The 22,614-nt window shown below is 35.9% G+C and overlaps 1 protein-coding gene across 2 annotated transcripts in view; it reads left to right on the top strand.

The window, feature by feature from the left end:
- The first annotated feature begins 3,814 nt into the window (after nucleotides 1-3,814).
- LOC143226555 (cell division control protein 42 homolog) overlaps nucleotides 3,815-22,614 on the top strand; it is a 28,706-nt gene continuing 9,906 nt past the window's right edge. Inside the window, exons 1-2 of one of the 2 annotated variants that reach the window (XM_076457671.1) lie at nucleotides 3,815-4,279; nucleotides 5,986-6,044. In XM_076457671.1, the coding sequence (XP_076313786.1) occupies nucleotides 4,090-4,279; nucleotides 5,986-6,044 (249 nt within the window). In that variant the 5' untranslated portion in view covers nucleotides 3,815-4,089. The remainder of the gene's footprint in view (nucleotides 4,280-5,985; nucleotides 6,045-22,614) is intronic. The other variant, XM_076457672.1, reaches the window with a different exon arrangement.

Raw genomic sequence — 22,614 nt, 5'->3', positions numbered from 1 at the left:
AAGAAAAGTTGTTTCCTGCTACTATTTGAAGTAATTCTAGAAGGAAACAAACTATAGTTTTGATTCATTTTTTAATTTTGTTGTTTATGGTAGTTTAAGAGGTCAGTCAAACTGATCTAATCTGTATTGAGTAAAAATACAACAAATAATAGATAAAATATGCAGATTTATCAAGAAAAGATAGAGTTAAACCGACCGTCAGGATCGTCAGTAGGGGCCTCTCACAGCCTGGGGCTTTGGCGTAACTGCGCCACAGTTAATTTGCCCTGGACTTTAACGCTGAGATTCTGGAGGCATTATCCCCTAACTTAATGGCATAAATTATTCTTTTAACTTGTTAAAAAGTGTTTTAATTTTCAGATTTTATCGTAATACTTTATTTGTTCTTAAAACGGATTGGAATAAGTCTCCACACTTAATGGGATGGACTTAGTCAGGGACGTAGATTTTTTACACCCGATGGGGGGGATGATTTTTGCAACTACTTATGTGGACTGTTCAATTTGCAAATTGGTAATCTTTGATTACGTGAACCTGAAAGCTGTAAACATGCAGTCATAGAGTAATCTTGTTGCCACGATACTTGCATGTATACTTAGGCCTACTGACTGATACAAACTATCGCTTAGATCGAAAAGCTTAGAAGCACGCCTATATTAAAGATGTACATTTCGGCTACTGAAAAAGCCTACGTCTAGGCCTAATTATATAATTCGATTGGTAAGAACACGAGAATCACAAGAACAAACACACAATTTGTAGGCCTGTGATGCAATAAAACAATTCAACAGACCAAACTGTAGGGGGGTGATTGTATGCACCATACCCACCACCTAAAATGAAGGGGGATGTATACCTCCCATCCCCCCAGGATCTACGCTCCTGGACTTAGTAAAGATCTGGTGAAAACAATATGGAGACCAGACTTGATATGTACTTTATTCTTACGGATCCTTTCAAATTCTTTACGTATCTCTGGTTGGAAACTCATGATTCACAACTGCTAATGTAATATATTTTTATATCTTCAGCTTTAGCTGTGAGCTGGTGTTCTAACCATATTTTTACAGATAAGTAGTTCCTTGCATTTTGTTTTTATTTGTTTCTAAACACAAAGCTGCACAGGCCCGGCATGGCCAGGTGGTTAAGGCGCTTGACTCGTAATCTGAGGTTCGAATCCCTGTCACATCAGATATGCTCGCCCTTTCAGCCGTGGGAGCTTTATAATGTGACGGTCAATCCCACTATTCGTTGGTAAAAGAGTAGCCCAAGAGTTAGCGGTGATGATTAGCTGCCTTCCCTCTAGTCTTTCACTGCTAAATTAGGGACGGCTATTGCAAATAGCACTCGTGTAGCTTTGGCGAAATTCAAAAGCAAACAATCAAAGCTGCACAGTAGGCTACTTATGCTATAAAAACCGAGAGGGTTTGCATTGCAATATCTAGGATCGTTAATCCTAATGGAATTTATCATCCATTGTAATACTAAATAAGCCAAGTATATAACTGTGAAAGTTTGTGGGTCAGGATGCTAAAGTAGGCTAGGACTCAAAGCTTAAGAAATATGATTTGTGATACGTAAAAACAACTAAGTTGTAAAGTAAATGGATATAGTAATATTTCTTAAAATAACACCCTATTAAAAATGGCAATATTTGTACTGGAAAATACAGAAAAATGTATCTACAAACAGTTACGCTAATATTCCATTTGTTTTTCTTGTGTTCGAGAAATAAAGTGTGCCCCATCCGATCAATAAAAGCAGCTTAAATTGATGTTTCATTCTAACCTCTCAAATAGAGTATAATAGGGAATAACCCTAAAAATTCATCAACCCAAACTGCAAGTTAATGAATAAACTGACGAAACACATTTATAAGTGTCACTTTTTGTATCTTTAGTAGAAATAATTAATCTTTCCATAAATAAAAAAAATATCTATACTAATTTTAGATAACAAGTTTATATATTCTAGTAATATTTCTTAAATAAGGATTTTTATGTAAACTTTCTGTGCCGAAATCTCTGGTGTTTATATATTAATTTTACCTATAATATAATGTTTATTGAATCGTAGTTTCTATTTAGAAGATTCAAGCATAAAGTTTTCTAATTATTATTATATTATTGTCGCTCTCGGTTTCATATCTATCTCGGTTTCTAATAGATTTCAATTTTAAATTAATAAAATATTATATTTCCTCTTATTCAAAGCCGAAAAAAAGTAATGAAAGTTAGCAATATTTTTTAAAAGATAAGTCCAAAACAAAACTTCATAAATGATTCGTAAAAATATTATTATTTCTGAAAAACTTAATTTCAAGCTATTGTTTTCAAAAGCAGTATTGTTGAACAAAAGTTTGTTGTAGCAAATTGAAATATTAAATTTATCAATGTAGTTATTATCTTGTTCCCTAGATGGCATAGTAATGATATATATTTGTGGAATACAGATAAACTAGATATAAAGAACAAAGTAAAAATGCTTAAAATATCGAAAACTGTTGAGAGTTTTGCATTAGAGATCGCTTTGTCTTTGCCTAATATTATTATTGATCCATTTTATAATAAAATAAAAGATTTGTGCCATTTATTTGTTTACCTATCAAAATGGATTTTTCGAGTATACCAATAACAGGTATAAAAACTTTCATATATTGTGTTGTATATACATATTTCCTTTCTTGAACTTACTATAATATTAAGAAACGCCCACTGACGTATGAATGATTAATTTTTTTCAGTTTATTTGTAGCAATCTAAATGTTTAGTACATGTTACTTTGAATTATCAAGTATTAATATTTCATTTATAAAAAAATTAACAACAAAAACATTTCTCTCATGGAAACGAAACAACAAGTTGAGGGAGATGTTCCATGTCTATGTAAGTTTTCTGAAAGTCATGACCCTTATGAATATTATTATACTATTTCTTCTATATTTAGAAAAGACCATTGGAAACACCATTTGATATGTTTTACTTCAAATATTGAATACAGGTTTACAGTTATTATGCCCCAATATACTATAGGTAACTATACTTCACCAGGAGTGTAACATTATGACTATGTAATAAATATTTTAAAATATCTATTGAATCATGTCCCTCGAATAGTTCCCAAAATATTTTAGTCGTTATATCTTTGGTTTGGCACATTCAGAAGCATATAGTGTTTAATACGTAACTGTTATTTATTTATTTCACCGTAAGAATACTGTAGTAATAGGATTAATAGCTCTGTATAATTTACTACTCTTCGACCAATCATGTTCTGTTTAACAAGTTAATTGAGAACTATGTATGATTTAATAAACTTTTCAACTATTTTCTGTTTAAGAAATTGATTGAGAGCTATTTACGATTTAATTTATTCCTCAACCAATCACGTTATGTTTAACAGCCTGATTGAAAATTATGTACGGTTTAATAGACTTTTCAACCAACCACGTTCTGTTTAACAAACTGATTAGAACTATACATTATCTTATGGACTCTTCGGCCAGTTCGTATAGCTACATCAAACAAAATAGCAGTAAAGATCCTTTAAAATGGTTGATAATTCCTTTTTTTTAAGGAGAGAATTTTTATCTAATTAATCATTGCAAATATATCATTTCTTTGAGAAAACGGAAAGTTTCGTTTTCTGCTCTTATCTAAATATTAAATGTTACAGGAAATATATAGCGTACGAACTCTGCATATCATATACACTAATTTATTGAACAACTCTGCAATGTAAAGCGAAACAGAGCATCATCAATGACGTCACCGGTGCGTCAGGCTCTCAGGTATAGGCTCACCTTGCCGCGGCTCGTGCCTTGCATCCAATCGCTGCTCGCCATGACGTCAACTCAACAGTTTGGCTGTGAACCGTAGAGACGTTATGTCCTGCGAATCGACCGCTAAACCCAACCAGGACAACAAAGCGGTAACGGAAGCATAGGTTTAAAGTCTTTTACCTATTGTGATTAATTAAGCGATATTTAAAATTCAATGTTAGGGAACCAGGAAGGACGGTTGAATGAAGGCCTCTGAGGTCAGAGCAGCGGAGTACGTCTCAAGTATTCAATGTTGACCCGTGTCCACCATGCCTCCTCTAGCGCGGGACCAAGACACGACTCTTTTGTCTGATCAAGATAATACTGGAGGCTGCGTGTGCCACGTGAAGTGTGTCCTGGTTGGGGACGGAGCTGTCGGTAAGACAAGCCTTGTTGTGAGCTACACAACCAACGGTTATCCATCAGAGTACATACCTACAGCTTTTGACAACTATTCAGGTAGGTGATCACATTTTAAACAAATAAAGACTTCCTACCGAAGATATTTAGAACCAGTGCCTGTTTCATGTTTGCTCGAAGCTTTGTTCATGTAAAATAGTTTATAGAGAGAACATTTCTGTTAAAATTATCGATGACGAGAAAAGCTGTGAATAACAAGTGCTTATTTAATGTGTTTGTTCATGTAAAAGCTGTAAAAAATAGCGCTTATTTAATGTGCTTGTTCGTGCTTTGTTGATGTAAAACAGTTGATAGAGAAAATTTCTGTTGAACCTGTTTACAGCTAAGACCTGTTTAATATGTTTGTTCATGTAAAAGCTGTAAAAATAGCGCTTATTTAATGTATTTGATCGTGGCTTTGTTGATGTAAAACAGTTGATAGAGAAAATTTCTGTTGAACCTGTTTACAGCTAAGACCTGTTTAATATGTTTGTTCATGTAAAAATCGTAAAAAATGGCGCTTATTTAATGTGTTTGATCGTGGCTTTGTCGATGTAAAACAGTTGATAGAGAATATTTCTGTTGAACCTGTTTACAGCTAAGTCCTGTTTAATATGTTTGTTCATGTAAAAGCTGTAAAAAATAGCGCTTATTTAATGTGCTTGTTCGTGCTTTGTTGATGTAAGGAGCTGATAGAGAGAATATTTCTGTTTAGGCTGTTTAAAGCTATTACTTGTTTAATGTGTTTGCTTGTAACTTTGTTGATACAAAACAGAACATCTTACAGCTATTTACTTATTTTTCCTATTTTTTTTTTATAAGAAAGAATATAAGATAATGTGGAGTTTTAGTTAGATTACATCACGAACACAAAAACAAACTTTCTTCCCTCTGCCTTGTTGAGTATTGTTTACCACCGTTGTTAGTTTCTTAAAGGTTTTCAGAGCAGATGCAAGTAGTAATTGTGAGAAAGTTCACCTGGTTTCTGCTGAAGTGAGTGCAGTCCACTGATGTGGTCAGTTTGTTTTAGTATTTAGGGTCCATATGTTTAACAAGAAAGTATTCCTCTTTCAGTCTTAGTGAGGGTGGACAATCATTATGGTTAATTTGTGATAGTTGTTATTTTTCGTAATGGTTTCTATTGTTGGGTAGTTTATTTTAGTTTATACAGTAAAACAAAAAACAATAAAAAAAAAGATACAGACTTCCGTCCACTTAAAGATAACCAAAATGTTTTATATCTTTGACTACAAGTTCTGCAAGTTTTCTTAACTAATGTTTGTTAATCTACCTAAGTAACAACAGACAATAATATAATAATTTCAGTCAGCTGCTAATTTTTCGCGCTTTACGCAACATACCGCTAACTTTATTGCTTCATCAGGAACACAAATTTAATATTCCAAAACTGAATGATCAAACAATTAGGCTCAATCAAAAAATAACTCACTATTTCATGCTAAATTTACCTTAGTAACAGATTCAAATAATGATTGTTTTATACTATTCGCATTGTTCTACAAGTTTAGAAAAAAATCAGACGTTAAGCCACATTCGTGTTGTTCTGCAAAACCTCCCTCCAACCAATCAACAATACGAACCTCTTGAAACATCTCAATGAAAAGCATAGCCAAAAACAATATATTTTTTCTAGTTGTGGTGAATGTAGTCAACATATATTGTCAGTTTCTTATAGCGATTACTGTAGATGTATAACGTTTACTGTAGATGTGAGTAACAGTGTAAACATGTGTTATTTGTTACAGCTGTTGTGACAGTGGACAACTATCCTGTCCGGATTCAACTCTGCGATACTGCTGGACAAGTAAGTAACACATTTCCATAAGAGGCCACAGGTCTCTGTCATATTATGCTTTGTTATAATAACAAAGTTACGGTCGTTTTAGACAGTAAGTCATATGAAGTAAACCTGACTTCTCTTCTCTAGTTACTATTTTGTACAAATACACTTTTTTTTTTTTTTTCTCAAAGCAAACATTGTGTATTGATTGTGTTTCAACAAACAAGCCTTACCACGAGGTTTAACACGAGTGTTTCATTCCGTAATATATAAGATGGGTCTGTGTGGCCAAGTGGTTCAGCGTTCCGAAATACGAATTTCGATATCCAGTTGCGTCACGTTACCATAAAATCATGCTCTGCACTGTGCAGCAGTGTGTGTGTTATATGAGTAGAGATCGAGTCTCACTATCCGGTTAGAATAATCCAAAAGTTGATGGTGGGTACCGTTGGCTGGATTACCTCCTTCAATTCAAAATTAAAGACGATTAGGGCAGATAGCTCTTGTGTATCTTTGCTCGAATATTCCAAACAAACAAACTAGCAGCGAAGGTCAGATAATAATCTAATGGTGACTCATCTGTGTCTTATCATTTAAACCTGAACAATACCTTTTCCAGGGATTGTAGTATTTCATATTTTGAAGATTAGATTTCAACTATTATTTCACAATATTTGATGTCTACAATCTATACAGTCTTGTCCGTAATTTATTATCTATATTACTAACATTGCCTTATTTAGGTACTTCACACTTTATAGTGATTTTTAAAATTCTCAGGTTTGGTCAACTAAATGGCAGTTGGCAAGAGAAGTAAAATAACAAGTTAATACTTATGTTTTGTTAATTTGTTATGTTACTTTACATGTAATGTCTTTGATAAAAGAAATGAAGACAATATGTAGTATTCAATGTTCATCTTCCTTTATTACATTTTAGCAAAAATACTTTATTAAAAATTCTGATTTTTTTGTCTACAAAGGACGTAATGTTTACTGAAAGCTTGCCAAATTGCATAAAAATACATGGATTGTACCGTATTGTGTCGACACACCTTTAGATCTCGTGGCTCAGCCTTGAGTGTTTCTAATTTTGAACTACTAAAGAGCAGGTCAACAACAGTACCTGTTGTCTACATAGACACTATTAATGAAATAGCGGGATTGAATGAAGGACCCACAAATGAAAGTGGCTTATCATAGACTCGAATCTCGGACCATTTATCGCAGTCCGGGACGCTAACATTGAGTCACACGTTGCCTTTTGCGTACATACACACACACACACACAAGGCATACGATATACGTAGTGATTCGTTTAAAACTTTGTCGTACGATATTTTTATCCTACATTTAAAAACAAAAGCAATGTGACAGCGTTACAATGTCTTTGTAAAGTTTCTAATCAATAGAGTGATCTCATGGTTTCTACAGTGTCAAGTTGAATTCGTGTTTCTGTTTTTTTCCAAACATTTGCTATTCAACACATTCATAATCAAATACTGCATACACCATAGTCTTTCGAATATCGATAAACACTACACTTTGAAAATCATTCTCAAAAATAAATAACAATAATAATATTATTCGTTGTCACTCTGTTGCTAATATGAAAGAAAAAAACAACTAAATAACCTTTCTTCTTATATTGACAAATAAACCAATCAATCTATTCAACAACGAACGTCGTGTTACTAGAATAATACACAAACCTGAGTTTTACCAGTAATTGGACTGTTAATATCCGTTTTTCACTGAGTATATGCTCTTACATGGCCAAGTAAGAATAGTTGAGGACCTTATCTTATTACCACCAGTAAACTCTCACTCTAGGACGTAATTTTAAATCCCCTCTATGGGACAACCATAAGTTTAGGAACTTACGACGCTAAGATCCGGGTTTCGATTCTCCTGGTGTACACAGCAGGTAGCTTAATGTTCGTGCGTTCTAAAACAAACAAACTTTACATCAAAATTGATGTTACTATAATTTTAGGCATGTTGTGCTTTCATTTTAAACATGTTTATTGCCAGTTTAACTTTGTTCGTCTGTCAGTTAGATTTCTTTATCTGTCATTTTATATTTTATTTTATCGAGAACAGGGCAACTGCTGTCTTTCTATGGTTAACTTTTGACTATTAAAAAAACTAGATTATTTTGGCTTTTTTTCAGAAAACAGAATTGTGTCGTTATATTAATAATTTTCTATTGTAGTAAGTTGTCCAAGCATTTAAGTTTCTAAACCTAGAATTATTATTATATTATTATTATGCCACTCGATTCCATGAAGGAACATAGGGCCGCAATCGCTTGCGGATTCATTAACAGGCTGGTTTTTTTAAGTGAGCAGATTGTTAGCCTACTGCACAACCCCCAACCAGGAGGAGAAATCTGAGCCGTCCCTAAATTTGCAATGTAAGACTAGAGGGAAGGCAGCTAGTTGTCACCACCTACCGCCAACTCTTGGGCTACTCTTGTACCAACGAATAGTGGGATTGACCGTAACATTATAACGCCCCCACGGCTGAAAGGGCGAGCATATTTAGCGCGACTGGGATGCGAACCCGCGAATTAGGAGTCGCACGCCTAACGCGCTCGGCCATGCCGGGCACAAATGTTTTTTTTGTTTGTTTTGAATTAAGCACAAAGCTACACAATGGGCTGTCTGTGCTCTGCCCACCACGGGTATCGAAACCCGGTTTTTTAGTGTGTATGTCCGCAGACATACCACTGTGCCACTGGGGGGCAGAATTATTATACTAAGACAATTCTTGTAATACTTGAAGGTGTTGACTTTCAATTATAATTTAACACATTGTCTATGTTAAGTGTTATTGCAGTTATATTGTTAGCTACCAGCATTTTAATCACTACTCAAGATATCGAGTTTTGAGTTTTATTTTTATGTGTTGCTTGTAGTTGGTGTTATCATATAACACTGGCTGTTAGCAATTTAATTATTAAATATTTACTAAATGGAAACGAAAACTGTAAACGGACTTTTGGTTTAAAATCCAGTCAATCCTCCTTTGAGGTACATGTATTTATTAAGTACACGTTTGTATTAAGTACCTGTATGCATCAAGTACATGTATAGATTAAGTTTTCTTTTCGGAATTTTGATTATTGAAGTATCAGGTCATCTCTTAAGTAATGTCCGATTTTAGGTTCAGGAAAAGAGAAAGGATTTTAAACACTTTTAATGTTATTTAGTCAATAATGTATGTTCCATTATTTTTAATTACTTCCTGCCAACGATTCACAAGCTTCCGAATGCCACTTTCATAAAATTCTTGAGGTTTGGAGGAACAGAAAGTTGAGAAGGTAGTTTTGACATCTTCATGTGTTCCAAGTTCTTTTCCACCAAAATAGTTCTGCAAACTTCGGAATATATAATAATCAGATGGGGCAAGGTCTGGAGAGTAAGGAGGATGTGGAAGTTTATCCCAGTCTAGCTCTTCAATCTTTGCAGATGTGATCCTTGCTATATGTGACCGTGCATTATCCTGGTGTAACACAACACCTTACAATTGATCAAAGCAGGCCTATTTTCTGTCAGTGCAACATTCAAGCGCTCAAACTATTGACAATAGAAGTCTGATGTATTCGTTGCATTGAGTGACAGCAACTCAAAATGGATCACACCAACAATATACCATCAAACGCTTAACAAGACTTTTCTAGGGTGGAGGTCCATTTTGGGCTGTGTTTTGGGCTAGTTTACCTGCACTGAACCATTGTCTGCGACGCTTAACATTTTTATAATACATAAATTTTTCATCTCCAATCACTAACCTGCCCAAAATATAAGCGCATTACGTTCATGCAGAAAAGTGCAAATGTCCACTCTTGCTCTAAGGTTGGCTTTTGTCAAATCATGAGGAACATATGTTCCAAGTTTTGACACCTTTCCAAGCTGTTGAAGGTGACGTGAACTGTTGAATGGGTTGAATTAAGCTTTTGTGCTAGTTCTTCAACTGTTACAGTACAATCTTCATCAAGTGCTGTCAGCAGCAAGTCATCATTAAACTCAACAGGACGACCTGAACGTGGCACATCTCTTAAGCTGTAGTCACCTGATCTAAACTTCTGAAACCACCTTCGGCATTTTCTTTCATTGAGAGACTCCGCACCATAAACACTTTGAATGTTTCATGTAGTTTCTGCTGTACTGTTGTCTTTTTTAAACTCATAAACCGTTATATGCCTAATGTGCTCCTCAGACACATCCGTCTTTATTAGGGTTTATTTGATTAATGATCTGAAAAAGTGGAGTTTGGTTAGTTTCTTTAATTAGTCTGAACATTTCTATACACGTCTTACTACATACTTTAGTCATTAAAACCTTCTACAAAGACAGAAATGATGATGCACTTTCTTTATTAAATTTTTGGACATTACTTATGAGATGACCTGATATTTTAACTGATAGTTGCCCTAGGTTCGAAACCTCATTGGTGGTTCAAAGTTTCAGCTTATTAGCGCTATGTTTATAATATTAGCTAACGATTAGCGCCATGTTTGTGATACTATCTAACGGTCAGCGACGTGTTTGTGATACTAGTGTATATTTATACATAATACTTGTAACCAAGGTGATTCGTCACATACATCTCCATAACTTGCACGAGTATCTGGACGGTCCTAAGATGTGAAGTCGGTGGGAGGGGGTTCTCAGAGCTTTTCAAATAGTATTCTAAAATATAAATTAACATTTGTTACAAATTTGAATTCAAATGACTGATACATGTAATCTTTAAGTTTAATAAATTTAGGCGGACATACAGTTATCTAAAATACACGTGATCTTAAGCACGTGTACGTAAAATGTTTCAACTTTATCTTCCTATAACCCTCCCATACAACATAGATAACCCTCTCTACATTTTGCCATCTGTTTAGTCTACCGGTTGTAAGTTCTACTCTGACTTTCAGATAAATACCTTTATCTCAAGTGTCTCTTTAACATAGTTGATAAACGTGATTTTTGAGTATCACTACAATTTTAAATTGTGTCGTTTGAACGATACATTACATCATTATTCATTTGTTTGTTGAATTTCTCACAAAGCCGTTAGAGATCTATCTAGGCTAGCTATTCAAAATTTGGAAGTAATAAGCTAGAGGGAAGTTATTTAGTAAACACCACTTATTGCCCATATTTGGGTTATCTGTTACTAATGCGTAGTGGGATTAATCCTCAAAATCTGGCAAAAAAATCCTGGTGGTTAAGGCGCTGGATTCTGACTATGCGAGTCTCGATTTTGAATTTTCGTGACGAGACTCCAACCTGCGACCCGTAGACTGTGTGTTTAGTAAACTAACCAGCATGTTTAGACTCACTTAATTACGCCAGGCTACACAATATCTTAACTATAGTACCTTCTGGCCACAAAAAATCGCTCATCTCTAAAACATTTATCGGGTGACAGTAAAACTGGTATATGCTGAAATAAACCTACCATATATTACTGCCTCAGAAACAGCAATTTGAATTGTAGATAAATCACGAAATTTAACTTGGTGTGCTGTCGAAGCAGGCCAGGTACACGATGGTTCATACAATTCAGAGTTAATATAAAAATAGGAAATTAGTGTCAATAGTTGTTCTTTTAAGATACCTGCATTGGTTTCAGTGTATCTGATCTTCCACCACTACATTTCTCTGAAAAAGAAATAAAATAACGCTTTATAGTTCACCCAGAAGAGCTCTCATTCCTTATTTTGAATGTGACAACGCTTCATATTTCATATGCAAAATCTTTCACCCTTCATTTTCAATGTGACAACGCTTCATATTTCATATGCAAAACCTTTCACCCTTCATTTTCAATGTGACAACGCTTCATATTTCATATGCAAAACCTTTCACTCTTCATTTTGAATGAGACAACGCTTCATATTTCATATGCAAAACCTTTCACCCTTCATTTTGAATGTGACAACGCTTCATATTTCACATGCAAAACCTTTCACCCTTCATTTTGAATGAGACAATGCTTCATATTCATATGCAAAACCTTTCACCCTTCATTTTGAATGTGACAACGCTTCATATTTCATATGCAAAACCTTTCACCCTTCATTTTCAATGTGACAACGCTTCATATTTCATATGCAAAACCTTTCACTCTTCATTTTGAATGAGACAACGCTTCATATTTCATATGCAAAACCTTTCACCCTTCATTTTGAATGTGACAACGCTTCATATTTCACATGCAAAACCTTTCACCCTTCATTTTGAATGAGACAACGCTTCATATTCATATGCAAAACCTTTCATTCATTTTGAATGTGACAATGCTTCATATTTCATATGCAAAAACTTTCACCCCTCATTTTTAATGTGACAACGCTTCATATTTCATATGCAAAACCTTTCACCCTTCATTTTCAATGTGACAACGCTTCATATTTCATATGCAAAACCTTTCACTCTTCATTTTGAATGAGACAACGCTTCATATTCATATGCAAAACCTTTCATTCTTCATTTTGAATGTGACAACGCTTCATATTTCATATGCAAAACCTTTCACCCTTCATTTTGAATGTGACAACGCTTCATATTTCATATACAAAAACTTTCACCCCTCGTTTTGAATGTGACAACGCTTCATATTTCATATGCAAAACCTTTCATTCTTCATTTTGAATGTGACAACGCTTCATATTTCATATGCAAAACCTTTCATCCCTTATTTTGAATGTGACAACTCTTCATATTTCATATGCAAAACTTTCATTCTTCATTTTGAATGTGACAACGCTTCATATTTCATGTGCAAAACCTTTCACTCCTTATTTTAAATGTGATGACGCTTCAAATTTCATATGCAAAAACTTTCACCCCTCATTCTGAATGTGACAACTCTTCATATTTCATATGCAAAAACTTTCACCCCTCATTTTGAATGTGACAACGCTTCACTTTTCATATGCAAAAACTTTTACCCCTCATTTTGAATGTGACAACTCACCCCTCATTTTGACTAAGACAACTCTTTTATATTTCATATGCAAAAACTTTCACCCCTCATTTTGACTAAGACAACTCTTTATATTTCATATGCAAAAACTTTCACCCCTCATTTTGAATGTGACAACGCTTCATATTTCCTATGCAAAAACTTTCACGTCTCATTTTAAATGTGACAACTCTTCATATTTCATACGCAAAAACTTTCACCTTTTATTTTGAATATGACAACATCTTACATTTCACACATAACTTCAGCTTCATTTTGAATACGACAATAATTCAGGTTTCACACACAAGGATTTTCGTCCCGTAACAGAAGATTGCTGTACATTTCACACAAAGAACTTCCAACAATTATCTTGAATATCAGATGGATGACTTCAAGACGAATCGATAATTCGAAATTTTGTCTTTTGTCGATTTTTTCACGAATCTACTCGAGAGCTATCTGCACTTGCTGTCTCTAATTTTGAAGTGATAGACTAGAGGGAAGGCAGTCATGAATAACATCCTATATCAACTTTAAGGTTGTTCTTTACCGACCAATAGTGGGATTGATTGTAATATTGTAACGTTCCACGGCGGAAAGGACGAGAATGTTCGATGATGGGATTCGATTACTCGCACCCTAACTATCAGAATGCGTTAGACCCTTGTCTTAGTTAGCTGTGAAACACCCTAACTATCAGAATGCGTCAGACCCTTGTCTTAGTTAGCTGTGAGACACCCTAACTATCAGAATGCGTCAGACCCCTTTCTTAGTTAGCTGTGAGACACCCTAACTATCAGGATGCGTCAGACCCTTGTCTTAGTTAGCTGTGAGACACCCTAACTATCAGAATGCGTCAGACCCTTGTCTTAGTTAGCTGTGAGACACCCTAACTATCAGGATGTGTCAGACCCTTGTCTTAGTTAGCTGTGAGACATCCTGACTATCAGAATGCGTCAGACCCTTTTCTTAGTTAGCTGTGAGACACCCTAATTATCAGAATGCGTCAGACCCTTGTCTTAGTTAGCTGCGAGACATCCTGACTATCAGAATGCGTCAGACCCTTTTCTTAGTTAGCTGTGAGACACCCTAATTATCAGAATGAGTCAGACCCTTGTCTTAGTTAGCTGTGAGACACCCTAACTATCAGGATGCGTTAGACCCTTGTCTTAGTTAGCTGTGAGACACCCTAACTATCAGAATGCGTCAGACCCCTTTCTTAGTTAGCTGTGAGACATCCTAACTATCAGAATGCGTCACCCTTGTCTTAGTTAGCTGTGAGACACCCTAACTATCAGGATGCGTCAGACCCTTGTCTTAGTTAGCTGTGAGACATCCTAACTATCAGAATGCGTCAAACCCTTGTCTTAGTTAGCTGTGAGACCTCAAGTTGGTGAGGTGTCTCGAACCGTTATCCTAGTCAGCTTTAAGTTTGAATGTTTTTTTTTTCAGTTTTAAACCTATTAAATTACTTCGGTTCATTATTATCATTATTATTTTTTCAATTTTTCATGTATCGAACAAAAATTTTTGTGTATAAATGTGGTAACGTATGAAATGCTCTTTCTAGCAAAGGTTGAAACGGGTATATAATTTATCAATGCTTATCCGATTCTAGCAGTTTCAGCTTTGTTCAATTAACTGTTAACCGTTGCTTAGGAAACAGAAATTAACATACATTAGATAAGCTATTCGGATTGAAAATTCGCAGCATGAAAAAACAAACAAACAATTAATTGAACAAATTTAAACTTGTAGTTACGTGGGTTCCATTTATCACGTCACTCCTGGTGGAACAGCGGTAAGTTTATGCACTTACAACGCCAAAGTCCAGCGTTCGATTTCCCGCTATGAACCCAACATCTAGCTCATTGTGCCTTTGCTCTCAAACAACTGTCTGTTACGCATTTTAACAAATGAACATAGGAGCCGCAGATCGTGCACTATTATGAAACTAATGTTCAGTTGAAACATATAATGATAACTCCTAGAACATGCGTGGCCTAGTGTTTAGCTTTCATAGTCTGTGAATCCAGACATTCATGGTTTGCGTCCCGTCCTCATACCGCACTTTGGAGTCATAGATTAGTTATAAGAGTGACTGTTAAATCCCATTATTTTGTCTGGAAAGAGTAGCCCAAAAGTTGGCAGTAGCTACTACTAATTGTAGTCTATGAGCTCAAAATTAGGGACGAGTGTGTGTAGCCTTGACCCCAAACCCTAAAACAAACACGTATTTGTGATCCTTAAGGTAACTTAAAAAACAAAACAAACAATATTTTTTGCCTCATCCAGTAATCAAGCTCTTCTCCCACTCTTCTTTCCAAAGATAAAACTTAGTTACGTGCTTAAGGACAGCCGGGAAGAGCTCGTTTAAATATACTTATGTTGAGAAACATAACTAGTTCTCGATTGTTCTCTGAAACGTATCGATTTCGCCAGTTTTGTTAATTGTTTTCCAGAACTGATTGAGGCAAACACTCACACATGAATTACTTTAAAATCTGTGCCTGCAAAGTTCTAGATTGTTACCAACGTTACAGCGATCTAAAAACTATACCCGGCAAAGTAACTTTACAGTGATCTAAAAACTTATACGTAGCAAAGCTCTAGACTGCAACTTTGCAGAGATGTAGAAACTATACCTGGCAAACCTTTAGACTGTTAGCAACTTTGCAGAGATGTAGAAACTATACCTGGCAAACCTCTAGACAATTAGCAGCTCTGCAGAGATGTTGAAACTATATACCGTGTAAAGATGGAGACGGTTAATGGCCATGAATACATCTAAAACCCATTCGTAATATACAGTTTGACACTCTCACAAGAAACTCAAGTAACCGTCGTTATTTTAAAGGAAAATATAGATCGCAAATCGTGCTCACTCTTATTCGAGAAAGAGTATAAAAAATACAAAGATAATGTCTGTCTATGAATGTACTGAAGATTTGGTTTTCTTTCCTGAAACTATCACATTCCAAGGAAACAAATGATATGGAAGTATGTAGGTGGAGTTCTCTCACGATATCCAGCAGCGACTAGTCTGGTTATGGAAAAAAACTGGTTCTAATATTTCTAGTTATAATATTCAGAAAAACCTTGCGCAGTGGAAGATAGCAAATGTCAGAATTGTTACAGCATAGCGTTCTCAATTTAAAACTGCACGAAACGACACCTGGAGGGGATATAATGCTCTGAATTAGTACATATCGCTGACTTCTTGAATTTCTGTGTATTTTTTTTAATGTGATTGTCATGAAATTATAAATCTTAAGTTCATAATCTCAATCAAACGTAGGAAAAACACATCACCATAAAAAAAACCAAAAATCGCGAGCGTTAGGGTAAAACTTAGCTACAACTCTGATAAATACAGTTTAATAGTTGAGCAAACTTGGAGTATATTTTAAAATAAACTTTTCTCATGTAATAATGGTTTTACGAGAATCATTCAAGCTTTTGAGCCATCTTGGGTACACTGTATAATGTATTAATAAAATAATAAGCATGTCAACCGGAAATGAGAAGAGAAACAGTATTATTTGACACGTGTCTATTAGTCGATATAATGGATCAATAAATCAGAGGACTTGCGAAGAGTGGATTTCCTGTTCTTTTTTTTTTACCTTAATGACGTGAAGACTTCGTGTGTTCTAAACGTGAGTTTTCGCGAAGTCCTTTTCTTTAGACTGTGGAAATATCGTGTCTCTCCTAAAAATGTCTCTGTTTCAGTTCGGCCATTTTTACCACATCTTTATCATTCAGCAAGTAAAAGCCACTACTGGTTAACGGTAGGCGTGGCTCATGGGCGAAATAAGATGGGGGTCCTTGGTTCATCTTTTGCACGTGCTATGACGAAATCTCTCGATGATTAATAAATTAATTTGAAATAAATATTCCATCAAGTTTTGAAAATAGTTGCTCATTGCTGGCTTAAAGTTTATATGCACATCAAAATAAACTAAGGTAAATCAATTTTTTAGTAAGTAACTAACTTTCACCTTATTATATAATATATGATAAACATATTGTCCGAGAATCCTTCAATTTAAGCGCCGTATCGAACTGGCTAACAGTATAACAGTACGTAGGTGTGAACAAACAGCCACATCCTTCTGAAGGGTATTAACTATCCTAGTGTAAATGAAGCATGAATTAAGTTGTTTTCTTGACCAGGACGTGATTTTACAGTATGACATTTGACTGCTCCGTAGAAATTGCTGGCTGGGTTCTTGACTATGTTTTCTTTTTGTGTGTGTGTACCGGAAAACATGATCGCTGGTCGTTTAGTAAATTTTACAACATTTTGGTAGTATTGTAGATACCGTTAGCATCAAGTAGTGGCTAGTGAAGTTCACGCTGATATTGTGGTTAAAGGGTTTCTTTCACACATACACGCATATTAACACCACTTTATATCGGACTGAACGCATTAAAACAAAGTTCACAAACACAATTTATTTATTTCCGTTAGAAACACATTTTTTTCCCTTTTCGCGGTTTTCCGAGTTGCCAGAAGCATATTATTAGTAATGTCTCTCTGACCTTGACCCTGCTGTATTTTGTCAACAACTAACTGTAATGATAGAAATACTTGAAGCAAACAGATAATTTTTCATGTTAACAACACAAATAATTTCCTGGTTTACCACAAACCCTTTTCCTTCTCATATTATTTTCCATTATCTCTAACTACCAACCAAAACAGACGGTTTTCACAGTCCACAACTGTCAACTAACACTAACGGTCTTCACAGTCCCCAACTGTGAACTAAAACAGTCTTCAGAGTCCCCAACTGTCAACCAACACTGACAATCCTCAACAGTTCCCAACCGTCAACCAACACTGACGGTGCTCATCAGTTCCCAACCATCAACAAACACTGACAGTATTCACAATCTCCAACAGTCAACCAACACTGACCGTCCTCAGTTCAAACATACTTTAGAATTCTAAGATAACACGTATTATTAAGTTTGTAGAATACTTTTAATTTCCATTCTACTATATACTATATACAATTATTTTCCTTCTGCGTTTCTTAGTTTATAAAAGTCGTGTAATTATGTTTGATGTATTGTCTGCAACAAGACCTTTCCATCAATACAAGAGTTTTTCTGACCTCTTGATATGCGACAAAAACACTAATAGTTTATATGCTATTTATTTTAGTAATTTGCTTGACGACAGTTTCTTTGGTTAGGGCCCTCGACTGGCAATCTGAGGGTCGCGGGTTCGAATCCCCTTCACACCAAACATGTCTGCCCTTTCAGGCGTGGGGACCTTATTATGTCACGATCAATCATACTATTCGTTGGTAAAGGAGCAGCCCAAGAGTTGAATGCGGGTGGTGATGACTAGCTGCTTTCTCTCTAGTCTTCCACTGCTAAATTAGAGACGGCTGGCGCAGATAGCCCTCGTTTAGCTTTACCCGAAATTCAAAACAAAGCAAACCAAACTTCTTTGGTGTGAAGTTAGTGAATAAATCACCCCTTAACCATACGTGTTGCTTTATGGTTAGCAGGCAGATTTAACAAACTAACCAATAAGCAGGTAGTATTGCTGGAAAAGGAAACTTCACTTGTTCAGTAATTCACTTTAAAAAATTCTCTCGTGATTTAAAATTCGTGTGAAATACGTTAAATATGTAATGGTGACCTAAACAGAGGGAAAGGAAGTGGGTGTTCACCGACCTTTAGCTGAGATTTGATATCCCGTACTAAGTGACTGCAGGGGGAGCGTGACTCATTGGGGTCACACTGTGAACTCGCAGCCAGATAAGTGTAAGTTCAGTACAGGCTGTGGTGTTGTTTATTCCAAGTGTTTCATTCTTCCCAAGACATATGATGTGTCAACTGCAATAGAGGGAATGAGAGAGGAGTCAACACACTCATTCACCTACCCTCGGGAGGGGATGAGAGAGGAGTCAACACTCTCATTCACCTACACTCGGGAGAGGATGAGTGAGGAGTCAACACTCTCATTCACCTATTCCAGTTGAAACAGAGCTATAAGCACAGTGATAGCGAGAAAACCCAATTGTAGTAAAATATATATATGTAAGAACGGCTGGTTTGGGTTGAGAAAATGTTTATGTAGAGGAGAGAATAACGTTTCGACCTTCCTCGGTCATCATCGGAAGAAGGTTGAAACGTTGTTCGCTCCTCAACTTAAACATTTTCTCAACCCAAACCAGAGCTAAGCACACGATCTTATGTGCCACCTTCGGCAAGGGGAGGGGGTAATTTGACCTGACCTTTGAGAGGGTAACTGTGCAATGGTGTTATTCATCGTTCTTGTTGTCGATCAAGGAAATCGTAGTGAACATAAATTTCCAGCTATATCCGAAAGGAATTTTAGTATTTGTTTTGTTTTTGAATTTCGCGCAAAGCTACACGAGGGCTATCTGCGCTAGCCGTCCCTAGTTTTGCAGTGTAAGACTAGAGAGAAGGCAGCTAGTCATCACCATCCATCGTCAACTCTTGGGCTACTCTTTAACCAACGAATAGTGGGATTGACTGTAACATTATAACGCCCCAGGGCTGAAAGAACGAGCATGTTTGGTGCGACCCTCGGATTATGAGTCGAGTGCCTTAACCACCTGGCCATACCGGGTCTTTAGGTTTTGATTAATTAAGAAACGAGCAAAGTAAATTGGTCTGTTTAATTTAACTAGGCTATTTCTGTTTTGTTTGTTTCTGTGTGCGCACATGTTTATAGTTGTTTGCAGCCATTTCTCTCTCTTTATATTTATCAGTAAGAATTTCATATTGTTTGAATTGCTGTGTTCTCTAATACATTTCGACATTAAAGTTCTACAGCACAGTCGTCAGTGTAATACACGTGTTTTAGCCAGTAAGAAAGATATCGATTATTTCGATCGACTGAAAACCAGGGGTAAAGGGTTGAAATTAGATTTACGGTTGTGAAAGGAGTACACATTCATCCTCTCCAATAAAACCACAATAGAGTCACCATCTTTTTCAACGCATGTGATCTACAGTTGTTCGAAACATTGAGAATAGAAAAGAAATATTCTCCCAGTGGCTCAGTGGTAAGTTTGAAGGTTTATAACGTTAAAATTCGAGGTTCGATTCATGCGATGGGCAGAGCCAAGGTAAACCAGTTTTGTGTTTAGTAAACAACAAACAGGAAATGAGGACGAGACTCCATTTTAATTCTTTACCGTGTTTGTTTGTTTGTTCTGAACTTCGTCTCATCGTCTAACTTCGCTACGCTTACAACTCTACATTTTCTGTAAAAAACAACCCACAAATCTAGGAATATGGAAAATGGGTTACCACCTCCAGGTTCAACACACCATTGTGGCTTTAACATAGTTGGGCCTGGCATGGCCTAGCGCGTTAAGGCGTGCGCTTCGTAATCTGCGGGTCGCGGGTTCGCGCCCGGGTCGTGCCAAACATGCTCGCCCTCCCAGCCGTGGGGGCGTTATAAGTGACGGTCAATTCCACTATTCGTTGGTAAAAGAGTAGCCCAAGAGTTGGCGGTGGGTGGTGATGACTAGCTGCCTTCCCTCTAGTCTTACACTGCTAAATTAGGGACAGCTAGCACAGATAGCCCTCGAGTAGCTTTGTGCGAAATTCCAAAAACAACAACATCAACATAGTTGCACTTTTACGTGCTTTAAAGCTCGTGCCACTTATGTGAAGGTTTCATTGGTCGAACGACTGTATTTTTACTGAGGCTAAGATTTGAAACTGGTAAATACAATAAGTGATTACAAAAATAAAACTTTGGTACGAATGTGATGTTGCAATTCAGGATATATAGTAATATTTAATATGGTGCATATTAATGAGCGAGACCTGATCAGTAAAAAAACCAACAAAAATAAAAATATTTGTTCAAAACTATTTTCGAAACGAAGATGATAACCTGGATTATGAGATGCAGTTTGTACAGCCTTCTGCACAGTTTCTCTCGTTATAATATTGCATTACTTCAACTGATATACGTTTTATTAAAGGTCACGTGTTCGGCGATTTCAGTGCATTAATGAATTTCGATATCATTGACTCTTAAATTATGTTAGATTGTGGAATATGTTGGTTTTTTTAATGCCTCATACTAATAACTATAAGTTATACTAAGGTAATAATAACGTTTCGTACGTGAAACTGTCTGGAATTATATTTTCAAACGGGTCTAAACACCAGCGATCATACGGTTGACGTAGTCGTTCAAAACTAGTTATGTTTGATAAAGTACGATACGTATGTTAATTATTACTTATTATTTACTCTGTTGCAATAATTCATCACCAGTCATATTTTTTCATTTAACCATGACATAGAAGGCTGCGCATTATTCATAAGTCTCCACAGAGTTTTGGTACCTGTGGTGGGCACAGCACAGTTAGCCGATTGTGCAGATTTTGCGCTTAACAGCAAACAAACAAACAAACTCCTGTATATCTACATCACGTTTTTTGGCCAGACTTTTGTGTATGGTGTTTTCCCACACGTTCCTTGGTAACTTTGTTTCTTTTAATTTTGCGCAAAGCTACACGAGGGCTATCTGCGCTAGCCGTCCATAATTTAGTAGTGTAGCCAACTCTTGGGTTACTTTTTTATCAACGAATAGTGGAATTGATCGCCATATTATAACGCCCCTACGGTTGAAAGGGCGAGCATGTTTGATGCGGTGGGGATTCGAACTCGCGATCCTCAGATTACTAGTCGACCACCTGGCCATACCGGGGCCTTTTGTAGTTTAGGATGATATTCATTCAGAACTTTTCTCTCCTTTTTATCAAATCATCACTGTATGGTGTTTATCTGTTTGTTTTCTTACTGGTAGTTTTAATTTAGATATATTGACTTGTTAGTTACTGGTTATATCTCCTCTCTGCTTCTTAATCCATTACTATTAGCAGTAGGCTTCAATTATGTTGTACTACAGTCACTAGCAGGTTCAAACATTCCCTGTTTTCAGTGATGTTGAGAAAACCCACTTGTAGAGAAAAATATATATGTAAAAATGGCTCGTTTGGGTTGAGAAAATATTTTACGTAGAGGAGCGAACAACGTCTCGACCTTCTACGATCATCGTCAGGTTTACAAAGAAAGAAAGAGGTAACTGACCGGAAGCTGACCACATGTTTGAAAGGGGTTGTGTAACTGAGTATAGAAATGTAGAGGGCGTGCTTAGATGTTTGATTATATTTATTACTATAGGTTTTAAGATGTTCCTTTGTGTTGGTTTATTTTGGGCTTGAGTTGTTGTATAAATGAGGCTTCTTTAATTTTGTGTTTGTTTATGTTTGTTTCATTATTTAGTATTTGGGTATTTTCTATGGTTATGTTGTGTTTATTTGATTTGCAGAGTTCGAAAACGTGTTCTTTGTGAACCTGACGATGACCGAAGAAGGTCGAAACGTTGTTCGCTCCTCTACGTAAAATATTTTCTCAACCCAAACGATCCATTTTTATATATATATTCCCTGTTTTCATCATTCTCTAAATATAACGGCAAGATTAACTTAATATGTTTCTGTTTCTTTACTTGCCTATAATATCTAATATTTGTTTACTTGTCTACTATATCTGACATTTCTTTGCTTATCTACAGTATCTGACATTTATTTGCTTATCTACAG

This window comes from Tachypleus tridentatus, chromosome 9 (genome assembly GCF_004210375.1).
Source record: "Tachypleus tridentatus isolate NWPU-2018 chromosome 9, ASM421037v1, whole genome shotgun sequence".
NCBI classification, from domain to species: domain Eukaryota; kingdom Metazoa; phylum Arthropoda; class Merostomata; order Xiphosura; family Limulidae; genus Tachypleus; species Tachypleus tridentatus.
The sequence above is the reverse complement of the archived record's forward strand: the minus strand, read 5'-3'. Positions and strand labels throughout refer to the sequence as shown.